Source organism: Oenanthe melanoleuca, chromosome 5, assembly GCF_029582105.1.
Source record: "Oenanthe melanoleuca isolate GR-GAL-2019-014 chromosome 5, OMel1.0, whole genome shotgun sequence".
Classification (NCBI taxonomy): Eukaryota; Metazoa; Chordata; class Aves; order Passeriformes; family Muscicapidae; genus Oenanthe; species Oenanthe melanoleuca.
Window position 1 is genome coordinate 46,170,207 of NC_079339.1, and position 24,975 is coordinate 46,195,181.

General features: G+C 37.8%; 2 protein-coding genes across 5 annotated transcripts in view; one reads left to right on the forward strand and one right to left on the reverse strand.

Annotated features, from left to right (window-relative positions):
* Positions 1-6,524, forward strand: part of PPP4R4 (protein phosphatase 4 regulatory subunit 4) — a 57,870-nt gene extending 51,346 nt beyond the window's left edge. For all 3 annotated transcript variants that reach the window (XM_056492678.1, XM_056492676.1, XM_056492677.1), the window contains 2 exons: positions 367-502; positions 5,410-6,524. In XM_056492678.1, coding sequence (XP_056348653.1) covers positions 367-502; positions 5,410-5,434 — 161 coding nt within the window. In that variant the 3' untranslated portion in view covers positions 5,435-6,524. The remainder of the gene's footprint in view (positions 1-366; positions 503-5,409) is intronic.
* Positions 146-16,985, reverse strand: SERPINA10 (serpin family A member 10). Of its 2 annotated transcripts, XM_056492680.1 has the most exons (6): positions 16,865-16,985; positions 13,838-14,602; positions 12,620-12,893; positions 11,778-11,925; positions 8,833-9,030; positions 146-450 (listed from the first exon to the last, which is right to left on the reverse strand). In XM_056492680.1, exons 2-5 carry the CDS (start codon positions 14,556-14,558, stop codon positions 8,839-8,841), a joined length of 1,335 nt encoding a protein of 444 aa, XP_056348655.1. In that variant the 5' UTR covers positions 14,559-14,602; positions 16,865-16,985; the 3' UTR covers positions 146-450; positions 8,833-8,838. The 2 variants fall into 2 exon arrangements, with proteins under 2 accessions (XP_056348655.1, XP_056348654.1); XM_056492679.1 differs by lacking the exon at positions 146-450 and having other exon boundaries at positions 8,751-9,030.
* Between the last annotated feature and the right edge of the window lie 7,990 nt (positions 16,986-24,975).

Genomic DNA, 24,975 nt, shown 5'->3' on the forward strand with positions numbered 1-24,975 from the left:
GATTGAGATGAAAGGCTTCCTAGAGAAACCTGTCTTTCAATTCACTACCAATAGGCACTAGGCAATTAAATTAGATTAAACAGCTAAATTTTAAGCAGCTAAAGATTGGCCCAAAAAATCACACTCTTTACACACATTAAATGTATTAATATTTTCTTTGAAAATTTGTATTCCAGTTATTTAGTGAGATTTTTTCATAAAAATACTTGAAAAAAATGTTAGGTCGAAACCATTCTATTAAAATTCTGGATTACTGCCATTGGAAACATGCCACCATTGCCACAGGAAAAACAGCTCATTCTGTTTACTTTCTGTGTACTGTTTTCAACCAAAATTCTTTGTGTAAGCTGCACCTCTGTGTTTCAGATGATTCCTTCCGTTCCCATTCTGCTGGCAATAGTGGGAATGCTGCCTTCCCTTCTAGCTCTTCTTGCAGCCTCTTTAACTCAGCTGACCAAAAGAACAATGGGAATAAGGAGAGTCACACCCGAAGGATGAGCATGTAAGTGGTTGACAAGATGTTAAATGGAGCCTAGGGGTAACATTTTCAAAGGGAGCTCAAAAGAGCCATGTGAAATTAGGCCTGTATTTATTATATTTCTGCACACAGATTTTGAAGCACTAAAATAGCAGGGTAGAAATGTGATGTATGCAATTATAAGTGTTTCTAAGATGGCATTACCTTCTAATTAGTCTTTTGCATTGTTTCTCCTGCACATATTTGCATTCAGCTGGTACATAATTGAGAGGGTGGAATGGGACAAAGTGAAGGTTAGTGCCTTTGATATGTAATAACTACAGTCACAGTGATTTAGCTGCCTGTAGTTGGAGAAATAGAATAAAAGTATTTTTAGACTACTTAGTTTTTAATTTTCCTTCTTTTTGTGGACTTATATATGTTTTGTATCATTCTGTGAAAATTCCATGATGAATCTTGAGACTTAGGATGAACAGGTACTGCAATTTGTTATTAATGCTGCCTTCTTTGCCTTACCATAGCCATTTAAAAAACCCAGAAATTCAATTCTAGGTATCTCCCTCAGGCTGCTTTCCTTTAAACATCAGCCTATGCTTCTCAGCATTTTGCAAGAACAAAATCAAAGATGTATTTTTTGCTCCTGTGCTAAAACTGTAAGTCATAGAAAATCACTGTGACATGTACTCACCCAAATCTCTGTAGACTCTAGCTGCAAATTCCCTGCAGGTTCCTTTTACACTGTAACTAAATTACTGTCATTGGACTAGCTGTAATTTTGTGGGCTCAAGCTGAGACTTTCCTTTGCTAGCAAAGATTTGCATTTTTAGCCAAGGCAGAATGGAGAAAGGGATGGAGCCAGCTACAGCAAGAAAGGGAGTCTGGGAAAGTAGACTTCAATGTATCAGAAACTCCAACTGGAAGATGAGATAGGAAAGAGGAGACATCTTATACTGATAGGCCAGGTATAAAGAGGAGACAATAGTGATGGTCTGTTTTGGTGAATTAAATATCTGTATGAACATATTTTTCCACTTCTGTATTTTCATTTTCCTTTAAAAAACAAACCAAAACATCTCCCCACCTTTATTCAGGATTTTAAGTTAATAAAATTACTAAATTGTAAAGTAAAGCACTCAAAAGTTTAACAAACAAAAAAAAAATTCTCAAGACAGCATTAATTTAGCTCCTTTTGTACTTGATTTTTTTTTCTGCTGGAATTCTACCATCTTCACTGTACAAGATAAATTGCTTTCTAGAATGAATCCAAGCTTGCATAGTGACCTATAGTTTTAAAACTGCTTTTATTTTGTAAAGAAGGTTGGATAGAAAGTTGTTTTTGCAGATGGACTATTTGTGTTGAGTAAGTGGTTTCACAGGCATAGTACTTTAGGGTGCCAAATCACTTTGCCCTCAGTTCCTGTCTTTGCCAGAGTCTAATGGTTTCTCTTAATACTACCCAAAGTACTTCATACTTTTTATAGGTGATCATTAGGGGGTCACTTATTTCAAAGTGCAGCATTTCAAAGTCAGCAGTTAGATTAGTAGACATGCTGACATTTCCAGCTATCTATAAAATAAATGGGGCATTTATCTTGAGAACATAAAATGTCATGGAGTGCTACGTGGTTTCAAAAATTAGGTGTGCTCAAAACCTCATTTTCTTTCACCCTAATCACTGTATGCCTCTTTTCCTTGCTTTAAAAACAGAAAATTAGTTTAAATGTTGTAAATATTTTAGCAATCTGTAGAAATTCCAATTATTTCCTGTCCCACAAGGATTTGGGGAAAATGATTGGATTAATATTCATGAAGCAGTGAAGTGCAAAGGTTAGTTAGACATATTTTTTATATCACATAAAACGTTTCCAAATTTCAAAGATTTTTCTATCTTTCATTTAAAATAAAACTGATATCTTTTGTTTAAAGACAGAGGGACAGGAAAAGGCTCACACAGAGCAGTTTGCACTTTTGTCTTCAGGCAGGAGAGTGGAATGGAAGAAACACAGCTTCAAGTCTCTGTGTACCATTCCCAAATGAATACCTTAGGAGCAGAGTGTTTGAAAGTAGTATCTGATCAAACACAGTGATCTGGGTGCTTTGTCTGGTTCAAAAAGTCCCTGAACTGCATAGGGTCAGAAGCTAAAGAGGATGTACCAGGGGAAGAAAAACATTTTTGGGGAAAGAAGAGGGAACTCAGGATGTCCTACATTTGGTTCTGAATAGTGTTCTGTGTTCTTATGGGAAAAGACATCTCTCAAGTTGGTCTAATGTCTGCTGTGCTATAGATTCAACTTCTCTTTTGCAAACTGACCCAATACTTAACTGTTTTGATTAAAAAATGAAGCAGCTTTATAAGGAAATACTCAGAGATACAGATACAGGAATGTTTGGTGGTAAATGCATTCAATCACAGATCTGTTCAGCTGTACTTTTTATCTTTCTTTTACTGAGGAAGTCAGGCCTGGTGCTAAATATATACACATCCAAATTTAAAAAAAAAAACAAAACAACAAATTTTCTGAGTTGAATAATGGAAAAAATTGATATCCAAATATATAAGCAGCTGACAGAGATCACTCAGAGAATAATTTGACAATTGTAACGTGAGAGGAACAATTGAATAGATTCTCATCAATGAGCATTGCCTTTGGTGGACTGACTAAGGTAGAAAACTCACTAGGGTGATAAAAAAATAGTTGGGTATTTTTTAGACTGTAAGATTGACATGCAGATTTACATATGTGCTCGTTAAAATTTGCACTGACCATCTCAATTCTGGCAAGACCTAACTTTTAGGTGGCTGGCTTTGCAACTTAAGTAAGGTAACCTCTGTTTCTTTTTCTAAGTAAATATGTGGGCAGTAACACAATAATTAATAAGCAGCTAAAATTTTTGATTCTTGGTTTGAAGTGATATATTGTTTGGAAAAAATATTGTTTAATTGCTTAAGCCTAATATTTTCCATAAAATTGCTCTACAGAATTTTGGGAAATGTTCACTTTTGACAATGCAGTGCAGTTTGCAGGGATGAAGAATTTCTGATATCATATATGATAGTGCTCCAGGAATTATTCAAAACTCAGAGTTACTTGGATGGAGAACTGAAGTCTTTTCTTACCACACTTATTCATTCATACATTCAATTTGAACTCATTCATAAGTGTGTGCCTGTTAAAGTTTTATCTCTTTTTGAAAACAGCATAGATGCAAGAAAAAAGTAAAAAGTTAATAAATCATGATCCAGTGATCATGATCACGAGCAGGTGACAGAGCAATATTGTTTTAGTGTAGGGGTCAGTTGCTAGGTCTTAGGTAGTACTTAGGCCATAGAAAATGCCAGAATTAAGCTGGCTGAGCAGCTAAAGCTGCACCCATGTAACTTAATGAGGAAACCACAAAAGAGATGACTACCTGCTTTAAGTACCTGATGGAATAGGAAAGAATCAGAAAGAGCACTTTGTCCCACAAGAGATCTTACTTAATCTGCAGAGCAGTTTTTCTGACTTCCTTTTGAAGAGTTGCCAGTTAGATCATGAATCATCCTAGTGCAGGCATTGATATAAATCATGAACACTGTGTTCTATCAGTCAGTCTGATCTTGTATCCTTATGCTATGTAGCTTTATTATAGTCTTTTGGCTGTTTTCAGCTTTATGAGATTGTTAGATATGTTTTTGCTTGAGTTTATATTGCTGTAATATGGCTGCAAATGTTCAACATGCAATTGTTTAAAACTGTTTAGAAACTTTATAGATTCATCAATGAATATATGCACTTTATAACTAGCATTTAAGTATTTTGCATCTTGCCTATGGACATAGAGATACTGGCTGATTTTATTTAACTTTGAATCAAAACTTTCTTCAAGGATGTGTGGTACAGGTTTTCCATCTTTTAAAAAGAGGGAGGAGATTTATTGTTGCATAAAAATTAATCAACTAATTTATTATTAGAAATTTCTAATTTATTATTAGAAAAGTAATTTATATGCAACAATAAATCTATAGAAATACCAGTATTTTATAAGATGTCCACAACTGACCTATAAGACATCCAGTTTGGTGAGTGACCACGATGTACCAGTTATATGTTTAAGATAAATATCTTAAAGTAATGTCTTTCATCCAGTCATATAATTGCTTAGAAAGTTAAGCACAAGATGAAATAGTTCTGCCACTGATCTTCAACTTTGAGTTGGTTACTTACAGCTTTTAATCATGTTTTCAACATGACATTTAAGATGCTGGAAGTTCCAAGTTCCAGAGGGATTGGCATGTGTTTCGTATCCCATTTTTATGATGAAGCTAGTAGGTATCCTGACACTGATATATTATCATATAATATATGCAGTTTTAAAACAGTGAAACATAAAATATATTGTGTTATTTGTAAATGATGCTGTAAAATATTGATGCAAATTAATATTTCCAAGATTTCTAAAAGTAACAACCCATTTTTTGAAATATTTCTGACTCATACAAATAGTTGGTAATTGAAACAGCTACAACTCTGAAAAACTGAAAAACAGTATCTCTGAAGATTAAAAAAGTAAGTTATGAAAAAAATCCAGATATTACCCAAATGACCTTGTGGTCAACAGAACACCTAGAAGTAACAGTGTAATGTGCCAGACTTTTGGCACTTTTTGTAGCCTGGAGTAGATGCTTGTTCCACCTTAAGCATCTCATTCAGATGGATCTCTACAAGACCTTCTGTAGACAACTTAATGGAGACCTTCACCCTTCTTGAGAAGAATGCCTTCAGAATTTGTCCTATTGGCTTTTTCAGTGGGTGCAATAGAGCAGCTCATAATTTTAAAGTACAGCAGCTAAGAGTTATGTTAAAGTATTGTGCACAATAGCAATTTAATATGTTATGTAATTTAATAATATAGTAACGACCTATTGTGTGTGTTTCTTCTTTTGTATGAAGAAAAAACAGAAAATCAAACTCCTAGATCATCTGACAGAAAAAATGAGGGAACCAGAGACTGGAGGAAGCAACATTCTGGTGGGATAAGGTGGAGCAGCAGATGGGACTCTCTAATGCCTGGACTGAATAAAATGCATCCTGCAATGTTAAAAATTTAAAATAAATACTTAAAATGCAATTTAAAGCTGTAAAATATGTTCTGATAAACAATGTAATGGTTGCAGAATTGTTGCAGAATTCTAACACTGTAGTGAAATGATATGAAATATATCTTCAGCTATGTGCTCTTAACTGCTGCAGCTAAGGAGAAGATTTTGTTTTCTTCAGTTATGCCTTTGTAGCTTGAAGTCTTGGATTTAGAATGCATATACCCATTATTTAATTGGCTTATTTACAATCTTAGCAGCTCTTAGTTCCTGTATTTTAAGCAAGAAATAGAAGGAATTGTTATGAATATTAAAAAGTAATCCCACATTTTAAAGAATCTGCAAACCTAATTTAAGACCAAAGTCCAGAACCATTGATCAGTCTATATAAAAACATAGACTTTTGAAGCATTGTGCTGTGAATTTGGAATTAATGTTTTTACAAGTACTAAGTTCATAAAAATTCTGTGTAAGTTTCAAAGCAATCTAAAAGAAAATGTCTCTAAATGATGTAAAAAAAAGTTTTATTCCGTAAGCTTTGTTGTATAAATACTTGTTTTAATTTTAGTATTTCAAATTGTATTTTCACTTTAATAATTTATAATAATGAATCTAGTTTTTAATCAGCTGCTATGGCAAGCTGTCATGGTTCAGTGATGTCATCTGCATTTGTTTGTATTAATGCTAATGTTTCTATCAAAATTTATGTGGAAAAACATGCCATCATATTTTGAAAAGTTCTATTTATGCCAATACTTGGAGAGAGATATTATGAAGCTATTGTCAGCTTCTCTTTCAAAATGGAAGCAGCATAAATATATTGGTATCAGAAATATATGGTTTTTAAAATTTATTGATGTATGATAAAGATGATCTGGTCTGTGTATGCATATGTGTGTGTGGTTACTTTTTATAATGTTAAAACATGAATGATGATTTACTCAAAATAAAACATAGGACAATGCTGTACATGCATGTTCTTGAAAAAAAAATCTCAGGGCATCTTTATAATTAAAATAATTAAAAGGACTTACCTATGGAGGGTATTTATAATGCTGGATGTATGCTGTCTTGTGTCAAGTACATAAAGTTTCTTTGGATTAAGCACTGTCTGAATTCTTAAGCTTCCTACACCATAGTTGGATTTAGCTGTATTCTCCATTTTAAGTCACAGGCATTGTTTGGGTTCTTTGGAAATACTTATTTTTTAATTTTTTCTGCAGTCTGCCATAGGATCTTGTAAATCATGAGTTTCTTTAAAAGCTTCTTTGAGTTTTATGATGTTTAACATTCAGTATTGATACAGGTGTAGAGATGACCTGGGCTGGCTCCTCCTGGGTTCTGCTTTTGGTTCATTGATGCAATCAGATACTCCCAGTTCCCCAGGCACAGCTGACTCCAGTTCCAGCTGCTCATGGGGCACAGAACAGGAGACTGCTCAGTCTGCTCTTAGTCTGACCTTTGGCAGGGACCAAACTCAGATCATCAGTAGACAGTCTAGAACAGGACTCAAAACTGTGTTTGCCCCTTTGATGCCTTTACTAGAGCAATGCAGAACAGCCAGTAAGTCCAGAAATGTGAAGCTCTTTCTCCCCTTAGTTATCATGCAATGAGTTCTGTAAACAGTCTGTCTTTTGATCCTTCTTTGCTGTCACTGTCTGTCATTTTAAACTGATTAATTTGTTCAATGCTGATCACACGTGCTCTACTCAACAACCCTAAATTCCTTCCATGTAATCTTTAAATGCTTAGATATTTAGAGTTTTTGGACTGGACATTCTCCTTGTACAATACCTGTGGTATCTTGTGCATACTTTAATCAGTCCTTTGCACTACAGAACTCCATCCAAGCAGTCTTTTTAGGGGCCACTTATTTCTGGGTTAGTTCTGTTAAGCAGCACCAATTGAAGGGGTTCACCATTTGAACCCTTCAGAGAACTCTTTATACCTGCTGGTCAGCTGTAGCTCTGGAATAACAGCTGAAGGTCAACTGTGCAGTGGAATTTGTTGGTTTCATATACACCAGAGGCAGGAGAGACTGATTCAGACACCAAGTGGTAACTGAGGTGATTTTTACAGATTTACTAGCTTTACCCTATAACGAATGTATCTTTTGTATCTTCTCTAGCAAATGTATCTGTGTGTGTTTACTGATAATCACCTCTGAAGTACCTTGCTAAATGATTTTGGAAAGTCTTCTGCTCCTTTTTGGGCAATTACTTTGTGAAGGTTGTATGAGCAAGCAAAATAATGCTGAGGTCTGTTATTTTCATAAACCTGGAAGTAGCTTTTTTTGCATTGTTTCATACTTCATACATAGGACTGCTCATTAAAACCTACTGAATGTTAAGATCTTGTCATTCTGTTGGAAGCACTGCTCTACTTGAATAAAGGAAATTGTGTTTAGGTAATGGAAATATTTTTCTGAAACATCTTGGCAACATCTTTTGGATTTTAGGAACAACTATTTAGGAATAGATTTATTCCACTTTAATGGAGGTGTGTTTTTTCCTACCAAAGTCTGCCTTAGTTCAATTATAGAGTCCTGTTTACATAGTTCACCCTGGTGTCTAGATGATATTTTTGGTAGAAATTCTGGGAGAGGGCTAGCTTTGTGCTGTGAAATAGTACAGGCCAGATTTTCCAAAATCAAAATACTTAAGTTATTTTTCAGAACTATTTTGTTTTTAATTCAAAGAATATTTTTAAGGCACATCATGTACTCTGAGAAAATTATAGTCTGCATAAACACTTTGAAAGAGGACACACTCACAATGTAGACTTATTGATAGACTTATTTTGTACAGTAATAAAATAAAGACCTCTAGACAAAGGTTATAAATTCTCCTTTAAGGCTTGATACTGCTTCTGTTTTTTATAACTGGCAAAATTCTGCTAACACTGAGGTCACTGGGCTCTTCAGTCTCCTTGCAACAGAAGAGAACATGGAAGAATCTGCAGTGTTTGGGAATGAGCTTCCTGAATATTTTGGCATGTGAATGTCGGGTTTTTAATTCAGATTTATCACTAAAATACTGATTTTTAAAATTTCACTTCTGTGGTTGGTGGATTTTCTTTTACCAAGTCATATTTTTGTTGCTCTGAGCCTTGATGAAGTTAGCTTGTTATGTGGCATTAATACAATATTGCAGGGATGACCTAGTGCTAGCTGGAGACACAAAACAGTTTTTCAGATTTCATATTTCAGTGTCTTTTTATTCTAAAATAAATTAATAAACATAAAGCCTCTTACATACCAAAGAATAGAAACTATTACCTTTATTCACATTTCTGTTGGATCAACCACCCTGCCAATGAACAGTAATGTTTTAAAAGTTTCTTCAAAAATCATGAAGAGGAATGGTCGATCCACTCTGATGACAGGAGGCACTGTAAATGCAGTTATTTGTGATCCACTTGCTGCTGCAGCCTCAGTTCCTTCTTCATCCACTTCAATAACTGCCTTTTGGACAACCTGAAGTGCAAGGCAGAAATAAATACGTGGCAGAAGTAAATACTAACATGAAGAGTATTTTTCCAGGTGAAGGCATTCAGTTGAAGTAGGTTTCTGGTAAGGATTAAAATGAGCAGTTCAGTGCAATCTACCTCTGCTGGACTGGTAAACCCCTGTGCTGTCTGCTTCAGCAGCAGAGGAGTCAGCACAACCACCATGCCCACAGTGCTCAGGGTGGGTGCTAGTTCAGGAGTCACTGCACTTTTCCATGTTTCTGTGCACTGATCTCACTTAGAGATTGGGGGTTTTGCATGAAGTAACCATTGCAATTTTGTAAAGGGCTCCTCTTTGACACCTAACTGCAAAGGAGTTTCTCAATTGTAGGAAATTTGTTTTCACCAGTCAAAAACACTGGCTGGATATGTCATTCACAGTTGATTTTGTGAGAGCTTTTTCCCCTGTACATTTCTAATTTGTACATTTGGTAGCACAGACTAAATATGTAGAGCAATGAGGTACAGTTCTGGATTGGTTTGAAGATTTTCCCACTGATATTGCAGCCTGGCAGAATCTGATTTTTCACTTTTTTATCTTTTCCATTTTGTTCTTTCATGTGCTTATGCCTCTGAGTGCTTCTGCTGTGTTAGTATCCGTATGAACTGCCTGGTCATCTGTGGATTTTCAGCTCCTAAACTCCTAATTCTAGGAATTACTTGTGTGAAAATAGTTGTAGAACTTCACCAGTGTTGAGCTTTCTGCTACATAAATAAAATATTTGTCTCTCACAATTCACAGGGACAGGATGCTCCTCTGGCACTGTGTAGCTGATGCACATATTGCTTCTAATATCAGTTAGCAGCTCCTGTTAAAGTGTGATTTTTTCACAACACAATAGAGTTAAGTGCTGAGAATCAGCATGAAAATTGCATGATCAAGAGGAAGGGTGAAAAATGCTGCAGATTGCCATGGTATTTCCCAACAGTGAAATAGTTCATACCAAACTGAAAATCACTGCAATTTTATCCATTAAATGTTTATTCTTAGGATGTTACATCTTCTCAGAAAGGCTGTTTTGTTAAGCCACTGCAATTTTGAAAACCTGTAGGTCAAGCATGAGAGTTTTTGAAATTTGTGTAGAAGTGTTTATTATACCCCTTTGTTAACTGGCTAATCACAAAGGCTTCTGTAAGGATTTAGTGCAGGGAGGCTTGTAAGAGCAGCACCAGAAGGATTCTGTCCCCCAGGGTACAAATACCCAGAGGGAGGGAGGCTGCAAAGAAGGTGGAGCCAGGCTTGTCAGCGGTGCCCAGAGACAGGACCAGAGGCAGTGGGCACCAGCTGAAACAGAAGGTTCCCTCAACATGGGGAAATGCTTTTTCATGTGAGGGTGACTGAGCACTGGCACATGTTGCCCAGAGATACTGTGGATTCTTCCTCTTTGGAGATGCTCAAAAGTTGTCTGGACATGGGCCTCATCAACTTGCTCTAGGTGACCCTGCTTGAGCAGAGGAATTGGACCAGGTGATCTCCAGAGGTCCCTTCAAACCTTAACCATTCTGTGATTCTGGGAATCCTCTCCTGGAGTTACAGTCCTGGATTGTCAGAGCCATGCAACCCTCCACAACCACAAGCAGTTACATGCTACAATTTCCTTGCCTCAGTTTATAAAGCTATGTTTCTAAATCCTGTGACAGATTAATTTAATTTAGATCTTGTTTATAAATTCATCTTGTTTCTGAAATTTTTTAACTTTTACTGTAATGTATGAATTTTTATTTCGAATTATTTGCTTTTTATCTTGTGTTCCACACACTCCATTCTTGTGGGCGCTAGTATCCCTGTCTGTTACATCGTTCATCTCCTTTCTAATGCCTTTTAATTTTCTATTGTCAGCAAATTGTCTTTCTATAGACTAGCTGTTTTTTTTTTTTCATATGACATCTCTGGTCACATAGACCTATTCCTTCTTGATATTGATGTGATTGAAAGTCCTTTGTCTTCCATTCTCTTCTGCTTCTTATTCTGCCTCTGTTTTCTATCAGTCTTCTGAAATTCATCCATGCTCTCCCTTAAACAGTGGTACAGAATATCTCTTCCTGCTCCCCTTTTTGTGTGGGGCTATGTTCCTGTCTCATTGGTCGTTCAATGCCCTTGCCTTTCCCTGTTTAAAGATTTTTTAAAAGTTTCAGCATACAAAGTGGAACATCTGTGTGGGTTGCAGTACAACTATATTGTGCCAATCCTTTGCTGTGAGATTCTGTTCCATAGTATGCAGAGGGAAAAGGAGGAGTGCTTTGACTTCTCTTCCTCACTGTTACCTTTTTGAGATTTTGTTATTTAAACTTTCTAAGGTTCTTTATTTTTGAGAAGTATACCTGTCTCTGGACTGTGTATGAGGAGTCCTTTCCTTGAATTTCCTTTCTTGTCCTGGCTTTCACCATTTGACTGTCATTTGAATGTCTTTTGTGCTCACAGTTTTGTGAAATCGTTCTCATTCCCTGCCATCCACATTCCTCTAGAGGCAGAGCTTTTCTCCTGTAATGGGTTAGCTTTGGGAGGAGTTGAGCACCTGTGGGATGTCACTGCCCCTGACCTCTACACACCTCATACTTGAAGTGAGATCCATCCTGATTAAGATGTGTAGATTGCATATACCTGGGAGATGAGGTACTTTGCTATTAGTGTCCCTATAAATTTATATCACTGTCTTGGCTGGGCCATTTATATACTATTATAATCCAAATAGCAAATAATTTTAGTAGGCTTACCTGTGAAACTGCTACATATTCATGATCTGTCAGATGACTAAGATCTGCTGAACGTGTAAAGAGCTTTTTAATTCCAAGACCTTGAAGCAGTTTCTTCATTTTGTATTTTTGCTCTAGTTTAAACTTTGGAAATGAAATATCCACTTTTCTGTTAAAAAAAATAAAATTCAATCCAAACAGTATGTTACTTGACTGCTGATATGCACACTACTCAGGAATTAAGCTTTACACAGAAAAAGATGGGAAAAAAAACCTGAAAAGCCTCTGCTGGCATTTAGGTTGGCAGAAAATAATTTTTAACCTGTTGATTGCCAGTGGTGATAGAAATATTTTTCTTCTCTGTAAAAATAGTTCCACCAGCAGTTACTGTGTCCTGATACCAGGGCAATACACTATTGACTGGTGAAAAGCACTGTCACTTCAGGAGCTACATTACACAGGAATCATTTGGGTTTACATTTTTATATTCAAATTTATCAGGTCCTCTGGGTTTCCCTTGGTAATAAATGTTTAATAAATGTCTAGATTTATCATGGATTTTGCTCAATAGTACTAAATTTAAGGAGAGAGGAAACCTAAGGAAGAATATGGAAAGACTCATGCCCTCACAGAGAGTGACATTTTTAACTGAGAGGAGCCAGTTTTGTCCCCTTGGAGTCAAAACTTTTACATTCCACTTGGGCTGTGGATAGGCCATTAAAGGATCTCTCTACATTCCTCTTGCCACAGACATGCTACCATGGGAGAAGGCTTAGGAAGACCAGCTAATCTTTGCTGGGCTTTGTTGCTTTGCTGCAGTAGACATCAAAGACATTAGGGCCACATGGATGTCAAAGAAATACCTGGTTTTCATGTTTCCAAGCCAAGATTCCACAAGCTCTGTAGTCAAATGGTCTTCAATTGAAATGTAGTCTCCTTCTTTTTCTGGGATAACAATCAGCATGTGGGCATTCCCTTTGTAAGGTATCTTTAGCACAGTGCATCTTAAGTTCTCATCAAAAGTTGAATTAATTTTATCTGTCTTGAACATCATGGGTACCTGTACACTTCTGTATTTGTTTATGTGGAAAGTCTCCATTTCTGTGAATTTGGAATTAAATGGATAGACCCACTTGCCTGAGGGAAGAAAGAAATAAAATAATTATGTGTGTTTAAATTTGTTCAGAAAAATGTTCTAAAAAGTTTAAAAAACTATAGGGTATTTTCTGTATCTAGTTGAAGTGGCTGTCAATTGTGTCAGGGATAAGTGGATGACAATTTCAGTATATTTTATGTTTATTGTATACACATATTTTTACAGAAAAATCCCAAAGTAATCATGCTGTGCTTTATTTGCACAGAAAGAAGGAAAATATTTTTTACAGTTGGTTAGTTGCCACTCAAGTTCAGAATTTATGTTCTCTTTGTTTTATAAATGCCTGGTGAGCATCTGACCTTTCCTAACATGTAACCTTCTCTGAAATTCTCTACCAGATGTTCAGTATCCTGTATTTAATTTAATTATCCAGTATTTTGAATGGGGATTCACTGACCTCTCTATGGAATGGTTTCTGCCCATCACTGGTATTTCTTTCCCTCCCCCTGTCAGTTAATATAATGGGTTGCTCAGGTTCCTCTGGGGCAGATGATTCTTGATTGAAATAGAAAAATTATTTTTGTTTCAATGATTTTGTGTACTGTGTTAAATCAGTCCATGATTTTATGCCCAGTATCCAGCATTTTAGACTATTGTGATCAAGACATTTTGATTTTAATGGTTGAATGAAAACAAAACATTGTTTCCTGTCATAAAGAGGGATAATTAGGAGATGGACAGAGATAGTCTGATACAGGGCTTTTTGTTCTCTTTGAGACTCTATTGTATGGAAGCATAGAAGAATTGTGGTTCCCTATCATGAAAAATAATTCCCTATTGAATAAGCTTAATAGAAAAAAGTAAACTTAGAGACATAGAGAAAACAGGACATCTAAATTCATTTAAACTCCCCTTAATGTAGCTTAAGTTAGAGTCTTGGTTCTTCTAATAAATAATTATTCTGCAAAATAGAAACAGCAATTACCTTTAAAGACAATGTAGTCCACAAGCACCAGTTTATTTTGGCTGTCCAGCTCTTCAAAAAGCCCTGAGATTTTTCCTTTGGTTGTTTTGTTAATGTTTTGATTAATGAAAAGTTTTGCCTGTGTTAAGTTTTCAAAGTCCACTTTCAGGAATTCCATATCAAAGTACTGCCTAGATAAATTTAGGAAAGACTCCTTGAGTCTGAAGTCCTTTTGAATAAAAGAAAGCATGCCTTGCACGAGGAGAAATTCTTCATTCATTGTGATGTTACCTATCAGCTGTTTAAACAAAGCTGGCAAATGTTGGTGATCCACCCTGTCCTTCACAGCATGGAGGTTTAGACCTTTTACAATTTGTCTGTATGTTTCTCCTTTGGCTGCCATCATATAGACACTCATGAGAGCTGACACAGAGAGGGGAGACATGATTACATTGTTATCATGAGTCATTGCAATTTTTCTGTAGAGGTTAAATCCAAAATTTGCAGTCTTTTCAGTGAAGTTGTGAAGAGTGAAGTCTTCAAGACCTTGGTCTTCAAAACCTTGGTCTTCAAAAGGCTTAGAGATATTTTTGTGATGATACCACTCTTTGGAAGTACTGATGTTATTTCTTTCCAAGAAATTACTCTCTTTTTCCTCCTTTGGAAAGTTCACTTTGATATCAGCCTTGATGAATTCAAAGCATATTTCACTTAAGAGAAGTATGTAAATTCCTGTTTTCATGTTGACATCCAATAATGAGCTCCTTAGAGGTTTGTTTTTTTTCCCTAAGGAAAAAGAAAGGAAACAAAATGGCTTTTTAGTTTGTTCTTCCATTCACAATGTAAAAGGTCATAGATATAGTGAAGTGGTCTTTCTGCATCTTCAGGGTATATATGCTAAACTTGGCCAAGAAAATGTTCAGAGAAGAATAGGCAGATCTTAATAGGACACCTCAGGCAACCTTAGCATCAGACATTGTGTAAATTTGCAAATGAAATGTACTTTGCAAGCATAAAGTGCAAATAAGATTATGATCCATCTTTGCCTTAAAGCAATATATGAATTCTCTCCCATACAGCACTGTTGAATTGCACCTTATGGAAAAAGTTTGGAATGGCCACAATGCATTTTCCCCATTGTAAATTGAACAGGATGTTCAAGACCACCAAACCTCACAGGTTCCTTTTGTATAGCATTGGGCAAAGGATAAATGAGATTAAAAGATGGATTATATGGCCTGTCATTAAAGTAGTAAGTGATTCAACAGTCTAGAATCACATGACAATCCTTTTAAGTTAAAAATCTGTTTCAGCAAATTACGGTCATTGTATAATTTGTGATCTGGCATATGGGAAAGCTGGTTTTATCCCATTTATTCAGAGTTCAGCTGAATTTCACAGTTGGCTGATTCAGGCTGTGGGAGTTAGTCCTGAAAAGGTATGTTGATGTGAGTAGTGAGACATTTGGGTGCCAAGTCACGAGGTGCTTTTGGCAGTCAGGTGGTGTGCTATTTTCTTTTGAGATAATAGGTCACGTTCTGTACTTGCTGCAACACAGATGGGCTGTCATGACTTAATTGGGAGGCAGTGAATTCTGTGAATGCTGTGCCTGCTCTGTGCATGGCAGACAGAGAACAGAGCAAAATATGCAGCAAATATGTTGTGAATATTTTTTTTTCTTTATTTTTCTTTCCCATTAACCCTTGATTTATTTTTAATATTTTTAAATATACATTCCCACTGTCTGGATTTTCAGGACTGGAGTGGGGAAGGGGATGACTTGACTTCAGCTCCTGCCTTGCTGGTCAAGCGGTGCATGCGAGTTCTGGAGTGCTGGGATACTCACTGCCCCTGGCAGGCTGAAGCAGTGCAGCTCAGAGCTCCTGCAGGAACTGCTGAGCATTCCTTCTGCTTATCTAGTGACCCACTTCTGTGGGAAGTAGCACAGGCACAGAGCTCCTGTTCCTGCTGCAGTGCTGCACCTGCCCTGGCAGCAAAGAGGGAGGTTCTTCCCTCTGGGAGTCATCCCTACTTTGAAGAAGCATCCTTGGACATTGCAGAGTCAGCTCGAGTGAAGAGGCAGGGATTGGAAAATTTTGCTTTTGATCATATTCAGTCACAGGGAAAGGATTTTCTGCAGCAGCAGTCCCTCTAAAGAGCATCAGGCCTAACTGCTCACCAGGCATTGCAGAGTGCAAGCTCTTCCTCATCTTTGCTAGGCAGGGTGCAATTCCTGCACAGCCTCTGGCACTGTTGCATTTGGCAGATGCCACTGTTGTGTCTCTCTCTGGGAGGCTGGGACAGGCTTGGCTCAAGTGGCCACCAGCTTCCCCCAGGAGATGTGAAAGGACTGACTGGGCAAAGTGCTGAGCTGCCTTCCAGAGGGCTCTGCCTTCCCAGCAGAAAGGACAAATAGAGAAGCTCTTGTTTAGAGATTTATCCCAAACTATTCAACACTCAAGAAAAGATTCCTGAATCCTCAGGCAAACACATGCACAAATGCTCTGATTTGGGTGTAATGAACATGGGAATAAGAGCCTTGCAGTTGCAAGCAATCACTGCAAATCTGAGACTGCAAACATTTAAAGTTAACATTACAGCAGCTGTATCATTCACTGTTACTAGGCAGAAATAAAGCACGTCCTCTAGAACTAGGAAAAACTGTTCTGGGAACAATAAAGTAGAATTTATGTACATTATAGACTGAGTGAAGCTTATTGCTAATTTTAGACAACTCACTTTATAGAGCAGACAGTTCATTAATAAATGTATATTTGAGCAAAGTGAACATTTTTTCCATTTTAAAACATATTTATTTCTAGTAATACCAATATCAAAGAAAGAAGCTTCTTGTGCAAATGCCTTTTTCTTCTAAAGGCATTAAAGCAAGAGAGAAATCTATTAGAAGCTGATTAAGGTCTACAAACATTTAAAACATCACATCTAGAGAATCATTGATAATTATACAAAATTGCGTTATATGTATATATATAAAGTATAATAATCTTTCCTTTACAATCTAAATGCTTCATATAAATCTTATCTTACCTATTTATTAGGTAGCTCTTCTGTTACTTTTCTCAATCAGTTATGTTCAAAAATGAGATGAAGATGTCTGTCGCATTTAGAAGTTTTTGAACAAATATTTGCTCTTCCAAAGACTGATAATCTGGTTTTGTCTGTTATAAATTAACTGCTTTATAAACACTGGATATGTGTTTCCTATAAATGGCATAATAGGGGAGGGTTAGATTCCAGTAAATACATTCTGTCTTTTATGAGAAACAAGAGAACAATAAATTCTTTGCATTTAGCCCTTCAGCACCCTATGAGGATGTGGCCCCCCATATCCAATAGCCCATGAGAATTATTTTTCAGGCAGGTTCTGAGCGACTCAGTGGTAGAAAATGTATTCAATCCTGCTTAAATTATCCCCTTACATACAAGAGTATGTCAATATTCACCAAGGCAGGGGGAGCACGAGGGAGGGAGGGAGGGAGAAAAGAACAGAACATTTATAGGGGTGTTGCCAACTCCCTTGCCCTGCAATTTGGCCACACTCTGAGAGGAGAGGCCAGGGCTCCACTCCCTCTTTGAAGAGTGTGCCAGGTATTCAGTGACATCAATCTGCTGATATCTGCCTGATAACCACTGAGGGATGTTTCTCCCATAGAATACAAAATGGGCCAAGCTGATATTCCTCCAAAAGTTATACAGAGCTATTGGAGGCATTAATAAATTTTTTGAATTTTCAATTAGTCTTGCTTGAACAGATTTGAAGGTTGGCTTTGGGTCTTGAGCCTTATTAGTTGGGCAAGGCACATTCTTTAAGACAGTTCATTCAACAATTTCTGCAGCATGGGATGGTCTAAACTCAACTATTTCCATATAAAACGTAAGCATGGAATTCCCTATCTTCCCCTCATGCTCCTAAATTATATTCAAAAACACTACTAAAATAATAGAACACTTAATTTTGATTTGGATTGTAAAAGAAAAATAATTTGGCTTTAAAATGTGAGATATGGGTAGTAGCCTCTTATTTTCCACTGAACTGAAAAAAAAATAAATATTATATGCAGTCTAAGTGGATATATAGGACATTTTAGAAAGCTCAAAAAGACTTAGGGCATCCAGGACTCAATTTAAAAAATTTGTTAATTGCTGATGAGTATTGCTTCTATAAGAGTGTTTACTTACAAAATGCAAGATTTGATTAGGAAGGGCTTAAGAACTGAATGTAGCCCCTCCATTGTCTAACCATTGTCTAAGATTTGTATCCTTGTTGCAAGGACACCATACTGGAGGGCAGTTGTGGGGTTTATGCTCTTGAGATGTTCAACAGAGGGGTCACAGGCTCTAGCTTCTTAAATTCTTGTTGGTTTAAATTAATTTTAAATATTCTTTCTTTTAGAAGAAATCCCAGTCATAATAGACCCCCAGTGTAGGCACTGTATTAAAGAATATGGGAAAGTAAGACTGGGATACAAACTGAAGGCCCTGCTCTGACATCAGGCAGTCTACTCCCTAAACATGAAAAGCTCCACTGTGGATGCCCCAATGACTTCAGAACTTCTGTTCTCTTTCCATATGACTGAACTTTTTTTTTCTCCTGCTTCCTATTCTATATGTATTTGTGGTTAATTCAGTTGGATTTGAAATTCAAATGTCATCACATGGAAGAAATTTGCGTCTTGGTTGAACAAAGCCGTACTACTGCGGTCTGCCTCTGAATCTGTGTGTCTTCTGGAGACTGTGGTACTGTGGTTGTGGCCCAAAAGAAAGTACAAGGAAACTGATGGACACAGAGCCCAGCTTTTGTACTCAGCAAAATCAGCAGTTATTTGCAATGGCAGTAGCAAACAAGCCTCTTCCTCCTCACACCAGGACACTGACACATGTGATCACTGCTGGAAGCTGAGCTAAGACACTCAATATTGATGTTTCATATTAAAAACATTAACATTGTTTATAGATGGTATGAAAAGAGGGGCTTGAAGAAATCTTAAAGTCTTTGAATCTCCAGGCTAAACCTTTGCTGGACCACAAAGTCCTTATCAATCCTGTTTTACCGAGAGTAAAAAGGCTGTTATGAGATGTATTGGCTGTGTAGAGAGATCTGAGAGAATTGTCTTCCTCTCTAGTTACAAAGCCCGTGGTAGTTTTTCATGCCAGGTAACACCTTGCTGAGCGTACCCACCCTACACTATGGGAGCAACGTGTTCCTCCCACCAGCTCCTATTTATATTGTCAGCTGCCCTTTGGATTGCCAGAGCTTTCTGAGCAGTTAAACTCCACACAACATATGGGTAACACTCTGTCAAGCTATACGTGTTCACAGAGTGATTACTGGCAGAGGAGTGACAGTGTGTGACTCTGGCAGAATTGCACTTTTCCTCGGTTTAGGACAAAAGCACCTCTGAAACCAGAACAAGCAAGGCCAACACAAGTGCACTGCTGCCCAGTCGTGTCTCTGCTGGGAGCCTGTGCCAGGGCCAAGGCTGGGCAGCAGCTGAGCCACAGACCGTCTGTTCTCTAATAGACAACTGTTTCTGGATGCTTATGCAGCTCTGAAAAACTTGGCAGTGATGATGTAGTCCAGGTTCTCATCAATCTGTTTGTGTGATTCTTGAGTACCTGGGGTAGATACTGCAGAGGCAGATTCAGCTGCTTGTTCCAAATAGTCAGAGCGCTTCTGTTGTCAGACAGAATTATTCCTTGTGGGGCTGGCAACACCTCTATTTCAGTGGCTGCTTTTCCTATTACTTAATTTCCTCAGTCACTTTTAGGAAACCATCTGTGACCGTGAAGAAGCCAGTCATCCTAATAGTCGGTGTTTGGGGGCTGAGGTTCCCTGTGCTGAGTATGGCTCCTCCCAGTTGTGATCTCCTTGGAACAGCAATAGTTCTTGCCTAAATAATGCCTCTGTTCCACATGCCATGACCCATTTTAGCAGTTTGTAACTCAGCCACAGCTGAGATTCAAAGTGGGCTGTGAGATATGGCGGGCATGATTGCACTACTGAGAGCAGGTTCCAGGAAGGACACCCGTGGTTTAATTAATTGTATCTGTACCAGCTTCCCAGTGAGAGATTTTTTTGGAACTGAGTTTTTTGCCTTGCTGAAACAAGGTAGTAACTAAACAGATGCATTTCACTCAAGGCCCTAAAAATTTCTGTCACCAGCTAGTGGCTATCCATTTGGTTTCTCAAGGGCAGACACAGGGTATTTACAGCTGTCTTGAGAGATCTAGGTGAAATCAGTAAGAAAAACTGATTATACTGGACACTAATGAGAAAGTAAAAATCAATATTCCTATCGATTCAGGAAAACATTTAGGGTGAATGTGATCTAACCTCTTCCATATTTCTTAGACTAAACAAAATACCAGGATTAGTGAAGGGGATGATTTGCAGAGATCTGTAGTTCTTCTGAAGTCTCACTGTGAAATTACTCATAACACATAAACTAACATGCTCCAACAGTTATCAAACAGCTCTTTATACAGTCTCCTGAACACAGTTTGTCAACGAGCTGATTCATCAAGGTGACTGCTGCTTCTCCCACTCCAAGAATGCACAATATAATTGAAATCATCAGGATAAAACTGCAGCTCCAGGCTTACACTGTTTATAAGCTTGTCCCCTTTTCTACAACCATGCCACTGTTCATGTGACAGGATTCCTGCAGTGAAAGCCTCTTTGGAAGGTACTTATTCCTGCATGTCATCTGGGGTGGGATGGGTGTACTGCTGTACAAGAGGGACAAAGCAGTAAAGCTGTAGTAGCTCATAAATAGCACTGAAATATCTCCATTGTGCTTTCAGCTTCATAGTCAAGTGCTAGCTGTCCTTGAACACACAAATGAAAGTGGAATTGCCTGTTAATAACACATCTTACTGTGGAATCTTTTATAGGAAATGCAAAAATGATGAAACACTGTAACACTGTGTGTAGAGAAGTACTATCAATTTTCAGTAAGAGGTAAAACAATCATCCATCAAGTATGATGGAAGTAGCCAAAACCCTGGTTTTCTTCTAGGGGATGGAGTAAATAACCTTTTAAAGTTCCAAGCCTTTTTCCTGTGATTTTCTGACTTGCAGCAATAAAAATTTTGATTCATGATTATTTATTTATCCTCCATTTTTACCTGCAAGTATTGAAGAGCTCTAGAAGGGGCTGGCTGGTGTTTGCCAAGTCCCCATGGAGCCAGCAGGTGTCATCACAACCTTTAGTTCTCAGATGGGAAGAAGGATAATTTTGTGTGTTTGGACAGCTGCCCTTCTCTGTGCTTTACTAAGTTTGTATCATGAGACAGGACTCGAGCAGACAGAAGACACAAATTTAAAAAAATGACACTGGTAGATATTTCTGTTCTCCAGGGAGGGCATCTCAAAGTTTCTCCAATATATGTGAAATGCAAGTGCATTTCTATTTTAAATTCCTGGAAAAATTTCAACTCAAAAGGCAGGAATTAAAAAGTGTGTAAGAGATTGGTTTGTATAAGGGGAAAAAACCTTTTTGCTGCTCCTTCAGAATGACAGAAAATTTTACAGTCACTAACTTCTGATGACCTGAACTTGAAATATGACCTATTTGCCCACTACTTCTTAGACAAATTCCATATTTACATGCACTGCACATGCATCTCCTTACTGCTGTGATAATCAGTCTAAGTTCCTGGGACTTGCAGTGTTTGACTGTCTGGCCTGAAGCAATTACCTGATGTAATGAAGAAATCTCTGCACTTTGGCCTCTGTAGCAGACATGCAAAAGGTGCCCTCTGGCACTTGTGAAATGTGCTGAGGGTTGCTAAGTACCAAATGAGTGCAAGTTAGTGCTACCTGCAGTGTCCAGAGTGGCTGGCAAAGAGCTCTGATTGTGGGGTTGGGTGCTTGTGTTTCTTAGGGGTTTTTGCTTTGGAACAGGAATATCAATGCAGCAACCTGCTGCAGGCACTGAGCCTGCTCCTCTTGTTGGAGGATGCATGGATTGGATATTCAAAAGCAACATTTCTTCCTCAAGGAAGTTTGCATCTAGCTGGCTGTGCCCTCATGGAGTACTTGAGCAGGAATTAGTATTCCTACAGGACTTTGTGTCTTTGTTTGAGCTGCTCCAGCCCTTTACCTGTTCTTCTATGAGACACGTCCATGCCTCTCTGGTTCTACACATTTCTACATGCTGGTCTGTCACCAGGCCCTTCCTGAGGATTTTAAAGACAGTATCTGTGTTGTGATCTATGTATCTATGTTTTGAAGACAATATCTACAAAATCTATGTTTCCATTTGTTTCTTTTTCATAAGGAAAATTATTTAGATAGTGAAATAATTCAGTGGACAGCAACCTCTGTCTATGAGCTGTATAGGTACTCAAATTTCTTTATGTTTCATAAGAATATTGCATTTAATATGTGGGCAGTGCCAGATGTGAGGTGTTAATTTTTCACTTCCTTGATTTAGGCGCTAATGTCACTTAGCAACCTTACTCATCTTTGAAGTGGAACTTCTTAAGGATGCACATACATTGCTAGTGAGAGCATAATTTGTATTGGAAAAAAACTTGGCAAATGAAGCAAATGCATGAATTGCTTTCAGTCCTTGGAAATCAGGTGCTAAGTTTAAAGCTCTTTTGAGAGGTTTCTTTTAGGCCACTACAAAACTGCTGTTCCCAGTTCCTGATATTTTCTGGTTAAAATACCATCCAACTCTCAACTTCGAGTAAGTAAATTTTCAGCTTGGGTTTTCTGAGATTTAGGTTATATTTCCTTTATCTCATTCTCTCTCTACTTCTCTCAATTGCACTTTATATATTTTGAAAGTATTCTTTTTTTTTGCATCCACTGTGACAAAATGATAAAGGTCTGAAACACACCAAATTCGTGATGACCTGATCTAGGGCAGCCATTTTTACAGCCTGTACTGTGGGAGGAAGTGGTGAGCTCGTCTTTGCCAGACATCAGATTATCCACACCAGAGAAGTTATGGAAACCAGGTTTCACTGAATCTGCAGCCCAGATAACTCTTTGTATGTACCAAAAAAGTGCAAATATGTTTGCTTTCTGATACTTATTTTTACGCTGGCAAATTAACCCCATCAATGTGTCAGACATAGATAAAATCTTAATACTCATTCCCAGGGTAACAAAAAGTAGTGAGATATGTTCATGATTAACAGTTTTTATATGAGTATCCACTCCTATAGGGTGATAGGACAGCTGGAAGGAGGAGAGAAGAAAAGGATGACAGTCAAGGTTGCAGAAAGCTGAGACTTTATTGAACAGAGCTCAGAAAAATTAACCTTGTAGGCACTCAAAGCCTGGCCCAAGATTCCATCAATCCATGAAACGTAACTGGGCATTCGAGGTCTGTTCCCTGGCTAGAAACAGCACGTTCCCACGTGGTTGGCATGGACAATGCAGTCTCTCAGTGAACTCTCTGGGTCACTTGCAGTAGAAAGTTGTGTTCCCACAGGATGTGGACCATGGGTCAGCTCAAAGCACCTTCACTGTCAGGACCCCGGCGGTGATTCAGCTGTAGGTCAGTCTTGCTTTTCTGTGCTACAGTCATAACTACAGTATCAGCACTGTTCTCTATGCCTTCTCTTGGAAAGATTCCTAGCCTCCTACAGTCAGGATATTGTGCCAAACTGAATCATTTAAAAGCCTATAATACACTGTATATTATATATTCCTTTAAAGAGAGTGGTATCTCCAGTGTGGGAGCAGCCTTTCTTAAGACACTTCCTGGGGCTGTGGCCAGATCAGAATAAATGACTGAACACATCCAAGACATCCTTCTTACCTCCCAGAAGGCCTCATCTAGCATCTTCACTTGTTCCTTCTTAGGCATTTTTGATTGAAAGCACCTATTTTGCTCCCTATATAATGAAACAATTTTTGGATCCCACTGAAGTTGCTCTATAGTAAATGATAGTAACCTTGGTCAGCATGTGATTATAGAATGAATGCAAGATTTCTGCATCATATAATTTGCTTTTGATGGAGGTATTCATTTTTCTTTTTGGCATTGTAATGAGCATGGAAGCATTTGCATTGACAGGAGGTTTAAATTACAAGCCACCACCCATTCTTCTTCAGTGAGCAGTGGTGTCTTCAAGTTCCAGTCACTGTGTTTCTAAAGGACAGTCAGTCCTGCGGTCAGACTTCTTGTCAGCCAACATTTCTGCTCAGTAGAAGATAAGCGTAGGGTGAATATGATATTTCAGCTACATTTTATTGAGCAAGTGGCTATATTTAACAAGACTTTGCTCTCTCTGACCAAAAAGCAAACAAGTACTCTTGTGAGCACACAGTGCAGTAATAGCAAAGAATTGAGGACTCTATCAAGAGACTGTAAGAGAAAAAACTTTTTAACATCATGGTTCATGCACTTGCCACCCAAGCTGTGTCTTTCCCTCGATGTAGCTATCTTACAGCTTAGGCACAAGGTAGCCACAGTAGGCTTGGAAGATCTAAGCTTGGACACAAAGATGTTCCCATTCTAAAGGAAGAACATGGTCATTGCACCTACTCTGATGCTTGTGGGAGGTCAGACCCAGTGATAATCCAGCCTGCCTGTACTCCTGTAGGTTGGTCTGACAAACATCTTTGCTTTTAACCTGCTGCAGAAATCCTGTCTCAACTCCTTCTTAGGCTTGTTGTACGAGTAACATGGATCATGTGTGGCTATGTGCTCAGATGCTCAGCCTCCTGCTAGTCTGTACCAGAAACAAATTGCTCCTCCCAGGTCATGTAACACCATGGGCTGCAGCAGATCAGGAGCACGAAACAAAAGATCAAAAATAGAGAACTGATGAAAAACAAACATATAAGATCCAGAGTGTTCCAATAGTAAGCAGAGGAAAACAATCAGTGATTTGTGTGTGGATGTTTTATTGTTATATGAGTAAATTTTAACTGACATAGGGCTGTTTACCTGAGGAAATAATGCACTGGAACTGTGACAGGAAAATGTTACTATCCTAAATCCTTGTGTGAACTTTTGTTCTAGCATGACTGAACAAAGCTCTTGGATGAGCTTAAAATCTTAAACTCTTCAGCGGATGACAAATAAAAGATCTCTTATAGAAATCTTACAGAACAAAAGTTTCTGTACAGAAAATTTTTGATCTAGAACTACATTATTTTAAACCAATCCTTT

What these genes read in the sequence shown, in the direction of transcription:
- SERPINA10 (XM_056492680.1), bottom strand. Translation starts at nt 14,558, where the DNA reads ATGAAAACAGGAATTTACATACTTCTCTTAAGTGAAATATGCTTTGAA. An exon ending in GGACTACATTGTCTTTAAAG is followed by an intron (nt 12,894 to 13,837) that starts GTAATTGCTGTT and finishes TTCTTCCCTCAG; the next exon opens with GCAAGTGGGTCTATCCATTT. An exon ending in CTTGGAAACATGAAAACCAG is followed by an intron (nt 11,926 to 12,619) that starts GTATTTCTTTGA and finishes TTTTTTTAACAG; the next exon opens with AAAAGTGGATATTTCATTTC.